Source organism: Pseudorca crassidens, chromosome 9 (assembly GCF_039906515.1).
Source record: "Pseudorca crassidens isolate mPseCra1 chromosome 9, mPseCra1.hap1, whole genome shotgun sequence".
Classification (NCBI taxonomy): Eukaryota; Metazoa; Chordata; class Mammalia; order Artiodactyla; family Delphinidae; genus Pseudorca; species Pseudorca crassidens.
The window spans coordinates 52604069-52613450 of NC_090304.1; the positions used below are offsets into that span (position 1 = coordinate 52604069).

The window sequence follows — 9382 nt, forward strand, 5'->3', positions numbered from 1 at the left end:
AGGAAGGTCACGTTCTCTGGGCTTGGCTCCACAGCTGCCCAACAGGATTCCTGAAGGACCCCAGCCCCTAGGGGAAAAGTGCACAGGGGGAGGGCGGAATCTGAGTCCTAGTCCCAGTTCAGCGGCTGATTTCCTATGTGTCCTTGCCTGCATGACCTGTCTGAGCCTTCAGCTTCTTCAGACATCTATAAAACGGGCCTGGATGGCTTAATTCTAAGGGCCCAGCCCTTCACGAGATGCCTTGGGATTCTGGAACCTCACAGAGTCCCCTAACCCTTGAAACAGAAGTAGCCCTGCCCACCTGCTTTCCTGACTGGAGACAGATGGTAGGAAGAGGGACAGGGAGGCTGACACCCCTGGTTTGTCACCACCTCCCTGGGATCTCTAGCCTGGGGTGAGGGTGAGACTCTAAATGGAAAGACTCCGGCTGAGGCTGGGTGTCTGCTCTACAGCCTGTCCCACCCAATGCAGTTATACCGCCTCCTAAGGGTATGACTGTGGAGGATGGGAAGCAACCTGACTTGTCCTCACTAAGCCTGGGACTTGGGGGAGGTGGATTTCCCATTTGTAAAATGGAATAAAATAAGCCTACAGCATCTAAGGTTCCTAAGTTCCTCTAAATCTTCCAAGCAGCACAGGAGAAGCAGGGCAAACAGGAACACTCATTTTGCAGATTAACAGGCCCGGGGCCAGCTGGGGGGGTTGGAAAGGCAGGTACTGGAGTACCAGACACTGGTGAGTGAAAGCTCAAGTGGTGTGGCGAGAGAGCAAGGCCACTGCTGACTCCAGGCCGCTCCTTTACTTGCCACCCCAGCCCTGGCCTGGTCTGGAAAGAGAAGCAGACCGGATGACCTCCACCCAGATTGCTGGAGGAAGATGGGTCACACCCCCCTTTCCAAGTCAGGTGGCTCCTCCCCTGCCTACCAGGTGCCAAAAGGGCCCATTAGACCAAGACCTCTGGTAACAGAGAGGGAGGAGACACCAAGGTTGAGCTTGTTTTATGGGTGACGTGCTAGTCGGGCTCAGGGGCAGGAGGCAGGACGAAGAGTCAGGCTGAACTTCTCAAGGGACTGAGGGCTTGAGATGCTGGCTTGTCCAGGCTTCCCACAGTGTCAGCTGGGGTCAACTCCATCAGGACTGTGAGAGGCAACGGGGAGCTCAGGGGTGAAAATGTGGGGAGAGGGAAGGGAGGTGGTGGGAAAGGGAGCAGAGGGAAGGGGTGGGGAGAGAGGGAAGGGAATGAGGGGAGGAGGAAAAGGGAAGCAGGTCCAGGCTGCAGCCAAAGCCAGAGGTGATCAGCAGGGGAGGCTCAAAAGGGAGCATCCCGGGAAGCACAGGCAGCCACGAGGGCCCGTTTTAGCTGTTCATAGGTGACGAACATCACCACGTTCCAGGAACCCAATCGGAGAAAGGAGGGCATGAACCTAGAGGGGAGAAAACACACGTCATCTCTTTCACCCTGCTGGGCCCTGGCAGCCAATCCAACCCAGATGCTCTGTCCCAAAGGAAGCTGGGAGGGCCCAGGGAATGGAGCTGTGGCCTGTGAGCAAGAGTCCCCTGTGAGTCTCCATTTTAACACCCACAAAGTAGGCATGATAGCAACTCTGATAGGAAGGAGTTAAGAGCACGAGAATGCCAGGACCAGGATCAGAAATAGTTTGACACGTGGTTGCCACAGCAACCACTCAGTTCTGGGTGGTTCTCTCCCACCTGTGTGATAGGTACAGGTGGCCAGGAGGCCTAGAATTGGGTGGGGTGGATCAGAGGCTCACCCTTTGTAGAAGGCTTGGGGACCCTCCTTCTGGAGCATGGTGAGGGCGCAGTGGCCAGCACTGCGGTACTGGCATAGGGCAGAGTTCATGTATCTCGTCTTGACCACGTCGACAGGGGAGGAGATGATGGTGGTGCAGAAGCCCGCCCCGAAAGCGGAAGTGAAGTGGCAAGGGAGGTCATCTGCCAAGAAGGAGGAGCAGGGGAAGCAGTCAGGACTCCTCACCCCATAATTCCAGAAGGAAAGAGATGATTTAAGTAGCTAAGGTCTCGTGGTTTTAGAGACACAGAGACTGCAGCTGGGACCTCTCCCAGTGTCTCTGAGAGTCACTTTGCCAATCTAGCCTCAGCGCCTCAACGTGCAGAGTGGAAACTTCACCCCAGTTGGCTTCAGTTCAGTGAAAGAGAAACTCACTCCATAAGCAAAGGGGAAATGGGATGAAAAGATGTGGTCTCCAGGCAGACCCACACTGGCTCCTGGTTTGGGGGAAGGTGAGACCCAGCAACATCTACCCTAACTCACCTGTCATTAGGTTGGCCTTCAGGAGAGTGTCCTTGATGAGGTCGTAGGTCACCAGCTCAGCACAGTTGACAACAGCATTACGAGTGACATTGGGAGAGGTCCCTGCAGAAAGAAATGGTGCCTATGTGAGACCAAGGAATAGGGGAAGAGGAGGATGCGGAAGGGAAAACACCTGGTACACACCTTTCCAGAGTCCCCGAAACCCTTCCTCTCGGGCAATGGTCTTGTAGGCCTCAATGGTGCTTTGATACCTCCGGCCACCTCCAGCCTGGGCGTGCGCCTGGAATCGGACCTTTACCACATCCGTTGGCTGGGCCACGGCCACAGCCAAGGCACCTGTGGTGCTGCCTGCCAGGAGGTGGCTCCCGATGCCGGCATCTGTGGGAGAACCATGGGGGTCAGTGGCCAGCTGGGTTTACACTCATTTCCCACCTCTCCTCACCAAAACCACGTCACTGTCATTTCCTGTCTTCACTGTAACCTTTCGGTAATAAGACACAGACTAGCCCTGCTCTAAGAACTTTTTGCATCATACAGTCTATCACTGGGAGTGTCTACTACGTGCTGGGCACTGGGACAGAGCGAGGAGCAGGACAAAATGAGACGTAATGCTTTCTTTCATGAAGCATTTTCATTCACTTCATTTTACCTACTCAGCAGCCCCGAGAAATCAGAACCTTTTTTTTTTTTTTTTGGCAGCGCTGTGTGGCTTCTGGGATCTTAGTTTCCGACCAGGGATCAAACCTGGGCCCTGGCAGTGAAAGTCCTAACCACTGGACTGCCAGGGAATTCCCAAGTATCATTTCCATTTGACAAATATGAAAGGCTCCGAGAGAAGTGGCTTTTCTCAAGGACTGGGATTCATAGGACTTGGGTTCTCATCCCTGATCTACTTCTCCCTGCCGTGTGATCTTGGGAAAAGTCAACCTTTTGATCTGGGTTCTCATTTTCCTCACGTGTAAAATGGAGGGTGGGCATGGCATGCTGAGAAGGTGGAATGGAAGAGTGCTGGCCTTGGAGGCACAAGTCCTCAGTGTGTTTTCTTTCTGGCTCCCCATTATGTGCCCTTGGCCAAGTCCCTCCTGCCCGAGCAAGCCTCAGCCTCTTCCTCTGTAACACGGGGATGATACCACCTGCTCCCGAGGTGGTTGTGAGGACTGTTATGAGACGATGCCCTACTTGGAGCCTGGCACAGCCCAGGTGTTCAGGAATCATTAGAAGAATCAGGGACCCTTCTAGTTCTCAGTTCCTCTGATCTGAAATTCCTCCTAGAGGTCTTGGGGCCTAAAGGAACTGTGCAGCTAAAAGAACGAGGATCAACCATCACTGAGAAGAGGCCAAGAGGCCTGTGGCCCAGCTCCACACTCACGCTCAGAGCCCTTGGTGTAGAACTGCTTGACAGAGTCGTAGAGGCCGATGCGGATGGAGGCAAAGCTCATCTGGCGCTGCAGGCCGGCGACCAGCCCTTTGTAGAGGCTGCGGGGGCCCTCGGTGCGCACCATGGTCAGGATGGTGCCCAGCACCCCGCGGTACTGGGCACTGGCCGCAGCCTGCACTGGCCCCTGCCTTTCTCCTTGGATCTGCAAGGCCAAGGCAGGTGGTTGCCCTCCCCATCTCCTTCCATCCCTATGCTCTAAAATTTACAGCGCCGAAAAACCCCGCTGGCCCTTGAGGAGTCTGTGTCTTGGAGAGGGAGCAGACTAGCCACCATCAGAACCCCAGGCTTCATCTCCTCACCTGCAGCCGGACTTTAGCAGTATCCAGGGGAAAGGTGATGAGATCTGCGATGCAGGCAGCTGTGCCAGCCCCCAGGAACTTCACAGTGGCAGTAGGGGGCACATCTGTGGCCTTGAACCCAACCATAATGCCAATTCCTGCTACCTCCCAGGAGATGAAGAAAAAAGAAGGGGGCACCTTCAATCAGCAACAAGACGAGACAGAGGAACTCTGCTGGAATCTAAGCCAAGGAGAGAGAAGGTCTATCAGAAGCTGAAGCTCCAGACCCCCCCTTCTCACTACCCCACCCCACTTTCCCTGATAGCACCACCTCCCTAAGCAAGGACCCAGAGCTGCCCCTGGAGGGCAAATAGGAGTGAGCTCCACAGGCACTCAAGCAGGGGCTGGAGAAGCAATTCATTCCTGAGAAGTCCTCCCTTTCGCCACAGGGAGTGTCTGGATCACAGCTATCCTAGTGCTACCTCACAGGCACTGGCCCAGCCCTGTGTCTGCTGGGTACAGAAATTTCACTGAAGCCCACATTCCTGATGCTGCAGATCTGTTTAAAGGGCAGACAGAAGTGGGGAAAAGGTTTCAGCTAGACCAAGACCTGACAGGCACAAACCCACAGGCTTATGCCCTGGATGTCTTAAGCAGGAGAGGTTCCTATGGGTCTTGAACTAAGTCTAGAAGAAAAGGAGTGAACAAGACCTATTCAGCTCCTTCAATTCAGTCTAATTCTCTTCCCCACCAGCCCGCACACAGCTTGGGCTCTCTAGAGGCACTCTTTCAAGGAGTCTGCTTTGCTGGGCACTGGCTCACTGAGGCGCAGGAGACAATATCTACCCTAGAGGGGGGCTTATTGTCTGGCATGGGATGGACAGGTGATTCAAGCTGCATTTGGGGCTTGCAGAACATAGTCTCAAAGTGCAAAGGAGGGAACATCCAACTTCACTGGGAGAGAAGAAAGGGTGGGTAATCAGAAGACTTAGAAAAGGTAGCATTTAGCTGGGCCTTGAAGGATACTGAGCAATTCTCAGGGCTGAGAGTAAGTGCATAAGGTGCTCTACCCACCCCCACCCCCACCCCGGGGGGTGGGAAAACTATTCCCTCTCTGGACAGTTTCCTCTCCTCCTATAACATAGAGGGATCCACATCTTCATGAGAGGTGGGGATGCGGAAGTGCAGGTCAGAACTATAGTGACAAAGGAAACCAAAACCTCCATTTTGTTCTCAGAATTGCAACAACACCTTCCTCCCCTGCCTTGGGAGGAAGTGAGCCCAGCACCCCAGTGGAGGAGGGTGACCTGCTTCTCTCCCCTGAGTTTCTTTCTTTCACTACATAGGAGTGGCTGCTCTGAGCCTCACCTAATGGGCTGCCCCCATTGCTGGGGCCGGGAGGAAAGCGCTGGCCAGCAGAGGAATGACGTGGTGGCAGTCAGTCGTGAACACACAGACCCATGGAAACAAGATGCTCACCAGGCTTCTTCCTCCTGGGCTTCTCATCCCAGGTGGCTGGGCCAACAGGGAAGTCTAAAGGCGACTCACCACTCAGTTCCTGGCCTTATTCATGCTTCCCTGGAGCCTGGCCCACATGAGGCTCAGTGAAGACTGGCACTCAAGCAGCAGAAGGGGTTGGTGAAGGTGTTCCAGAACCCCCAGCGTCCCTGCCCTGACATCCTCGTTCCCCAGGAAGTGCCCCACACCTTTCCTCCCCACTCTGCCTGGCACATTCTACTAGCTCACTTACTTGTCAGTGCAGCCCTGTGAGGTGGCTGCCCTTACTTCCATGTTTCAGAACAGGGAACTTAGTAAGCGTCCTGTCTGCAGGCTCCAAAGCTTATGCTATTTGCTTTGCACTGTGCCCAGCTCATTTCTTTCCTGCTGTTTTCTCAGCCCCGGGCCTTTCACGAGGAGGTCCAACACCGAAGTTCTCTCATGACAATGTGACAGTTCTGAGAAGGTTCAGGCAAACGGCATTCCCTTCTCTGGGCATCAGAGACATGATGACATGAGTCAATCATGTCCTGACCTTGATCTGGGTTGCAACGTGTTGTGAGGGCCAGAGAAGAATAAGGCCCAGGCCCTGCCCACCTCAGAGACAAGTGCAAAGGCTAAGTTGCCATTTTGAATGTTGCCTTGGGGTTGCCATAAGTCAGGTCCTTCAGAGGCATGGGTATGAAGGCAAAGGTCTCCGTGCTAAAGACCATACTAAGAAGATTAAACTCAGGCCTAACGAGAAAGAGTTAATAATATATTACAATCCCCAGCAAATAACCAGTTTCACCTGATTACCAACTGCAATCTTAAGGATAGTCAAAAGTTTGAGTCAACAATATGTAGTTAGAACAACAGGGTCCTGTCCTAACTCTGCTGCTGACTCCTAGGGTGACCTGGGGCTAATCACTGTCCCACCTGGGCCTCAATATCCTCCTTTGTAAAATGGGGATTACCATCCTTGGATTGTCAGGTCAGCTTAAGGGCTCTGGCCCTTAAGTGCTTTGTGAACGCTAAGAGTGACTTTACTGGGACGGTGGTGCTAGTTATTTGTATTAATGTCCTGCTAAACCTGCCCCCAGACCACAGGGCTGAGGCAGTAGAAGACCCCTCCCTTAGAATGGACTCTTACCTGGCTCTGTTAGATCTCACGCTGAGGCCTTCAAGATCAAGCTTCTCTAAAGGCATCCCATTCTTCAAAGCTGCCAGTGGCTATCATGGCCTGATCCCTTTGGTTTTCCATAGAAAATGGCTGGGAGATGAAACACCTAATGGTCATACTATGTGTCCTGCAGGTGAGGGCAAAGGAGGAGAGTTTAGAAAGGGAAATGGACCTTAAAGGACCACACCCCAGCAAGGAAAGGGCCATCTGTTCAAGGCACATAAGCCCACTCAATCCTTATCAGGGGTGTGTGAGTGTAGGGCACAGGGTCCATTTCCCACAGGGCAGCTGGGGACTAATTAAGTGCACACACTGGAGGAGGGGGACACACTGGAGGAGAGGATGAACCCAGGAGTCCTCCCTCCCCCGTCTGCTCTCTTAGTATCACACATTGCTCTGTTGCAGATTTCTCCTTTAGTGGAACTCAGTATTCTGGAGAAGCGTCCCGCAACACAGCAGACTCTGGTGAGCAGGAGTGGGGCGGTGGTGGGGGAGTCATGATGGGTCAGAGACTCGCTGAGTCAACTAGGAACCAGAGCGGGGCTGCGAGGAGGTTAGAGGGGCTGGAGCGGGCCCTGCTGAGGCTGCATCAAGGAGCTCAAAGCCTCCTGCCAGCAGAAAGAGCCCCAGGAATGGCCTGGGGCCGCCTGGAGTGGCAGAGGTCATTCTGGTCTTCGGTGAAGGTCCCCCACCCCGGCCGAGGAGAGGAAGTGGAAGGGTGAAGGCTTATATTACAGCCATTTGAACGCGAGAGGTAAAGAGCAAAAGCAAGACATGAAAAGAGTGAAAGAAGAGAGATAAAGAAAAACAACAAAAGGTAAAATACAAAATAGGGTGGGAGGTGAGGAGTGAAATTAAAGGTGGCGCGCGGGTCCCTTCCGCCGGGGTAGCGGGAGTAGGGCAGATATAGCGGGCGCAGGGCTGGGGCGGGCCGGGGCCGGGCTCACCGGGCCGCAGGGAGAACAATCAAGTACTGGCAGATATGTCAGTCGGCGGGTGGAGCGCGCATCCACGGAGAGCAGACTGTACTCGACCCAAAGGCGCGGCCGGCCGGGTTTGCAGAGAGGCAGGCAGAGGGTGCGGCGCGACTTCGATCTATGGGGAGCGGCCGGCTGGGCGGGGGCGGGACCTGCGGTCTCCGAGGGCTGGGAGGCGGCCCTTTAGTTGCAGCATTTCCGCAGAGACCGCCACGCCCAGGGTTTTCTCCGCGCCTTTCTCCACTTCCATTTTCGGGAGCCGATCCCAGCATCTGCCCCTTCGTTTCCCCATAGGGTTACCCCTCGCCGCGCCAACTTCATCGTAAAGATGGCAAGACTGACTCCCGGAAAGAAGCAGAGGCTGCCCAGGGTCGTACACGCCTCTGGCCCCTAGCCAGGGCTCTTTTTTTTTTTTTTTTTTAACGTATTTATTTATTTATTTATGGCTGTGTTGGGTCTTCGTTTCTGTGCATGGGCTTTCTCTAGTTGTGGCAAGCGGGGGTCACTCTTCATCGTGGTGCGCAAGCCTCTCACTATCGCGGCCTCTGTTGTTGCGGAGCACAGGCTCCAGATGCGCAGGCTCAGTAATTGTGGCTCACGGGCACAGTTGCTCCGCGGCATGTGGGATCTCCCCAGACCAGGGCTCGAACCCGTGTCCCTTGCATTGGCAGGCAGATTCTCAACCACTGCGCCACCAGGGAAGCCCAGGGCTCCTTTTAACAGCGCCCAGAGGCTCGGGTAGAAGAGCACTCTCTCCTTTCAGGGACGCAGTCCGCTGGTACCAACTCAGCCGCCCGTGATTCCGCAGACCGCCCGCTCTCCCCAGGTGCCAGCGCGGGACCCCGCGGGGCGGGGCCTCCCTACCGGCCTCGCTGGTGATTGGTTAAGGGAGCCGTGGGGCCAGAGGAAGGAGCCAATCTGGGCTGCAGCAGCAGGTGGCCGATCACCGCCAACAGCCGTTGGGTGCGGCTGGGTTTCCCGCTGCCTCCGGGTCCTGTCCTGGACTCCTCGGGGACTTCAGGACGGGGAGGGGTCACGGAGCGTGACGCTCCGCCCCCACTTACAGAAGAGCCAATGGTCAGGAGCCCCTCGAGTGAGAAGGCCGAACAGGGCGTGGACCTGCTCCGTGTCTAGGCCCCGGCATGAGAAAGGGATGGTAGGTGAACCGGGACTGGGTCGCCCTCAGGTTGTTGGTGGTCTTATGGGGGTGACAGACACGTAAACAACCGGTAATTTTGTCCTGTGGCCGGACAAACACGTGCACGTGGAGTGTAGAAGCAGATAGTCTGTGTTCGCCCTTGGACTCTATGTCCCTACTTTTGTGTACCTTCTGACTCCCTCTACCTCTTTTCAGTCTTGTCGGCTGTCTGGGACTGTTGTAAGAATTCGTGGAGGTCGTGGAAGCCATATCGTTGACTACATTGTAAGCTCTTCTAGAGCAGGAAGCTATTTTCTATATTTTTAGTATCACAACCCTCTAAGACCCGCTTCAGATGTGGACAGGGACCGTTGCCTGCCATTCTGGTAAACAAAGAATGTTGCCCACCATTCCAGGTCCATAAGGATCTGGCCATTAGTCACGGCAGCCTTCCACCCACGTGAGCCCTGAAAGGAATTCAGGATGGAGAAAAACAGGAAGTATTCTGTGCTTTGGATTCTATTGTCCCTAGATAGTTAAGTTGCATACCTAAGGAATAATTTAAATGAACCCAGATTCTTGCATCTTCCCATATACAG

The 9382-nt window shown here is 54.5% G+C and overlaps 1 protein-coding gene and 2 long non-coding RNA genes across 3 annotated transcripts in view; 2 read left to right on the forward strand and 1 right to left on the reverse strand.

Annotated features, from left to right (window-relative positions):
- Window positions 1-982: 982 nt before the first annotated feature.
- Window positions 983-6781, reverse strand: UCP2 (uncoupling protein 2). The gene is made up of 7 exons (XM_067750327.1): window positions 6639-6781; window positions 4031-4250; window positions 3663-3873; window positions 2477-2671; window positions 2294-2395; window positions 1773-1953; window positions 983-1424 (listed from the first exon to the last, which is right to left on the reverse strand). Exons 2-7 carry the CDS (start codon window positions 4154-4156, stop codon window positions 1310-1312), a joined length of 930 nt encoding a protein of 309 aa, XP_067606428.1. The 5' UTR covers window positions 4157-4250; window positions 6639-6781; the 3' UTR covers window positions 983-1309.
- An 8-nt stretch (window positions 6782-6789) lies between these two features.
- The window catches only part of LOC137230608 (uncharacterized), a 60479-nt gene continuing 57886 nt past the window's right edge, over window positions 6790-9382 (forward strand). The window contains exon 1 of the long non-coding RNA XR_010946186.1: window positions 6790-7485. This is a non-coding gene — a long non-coding RNA (uncharacterized lncRNA). The remainder of the gene's footprint in view (window positions 7486-9382) is intronic.
- The window catches only part of LOC137230607 (uncharacterized), a 46130-nt gene continuing 44568 nt past the window's right edge, over window positions 7821-9382 (forward strand). Inside the window, exon 1 of the long non-coding RNA XR_010946185.1 lies at window positions 7821-8801. This is a non-coding gene — a long non-coding RNA (uncharacterized lncRNA). The remainder of the gene's footprint in view (window positions 8802-9382) is intronic.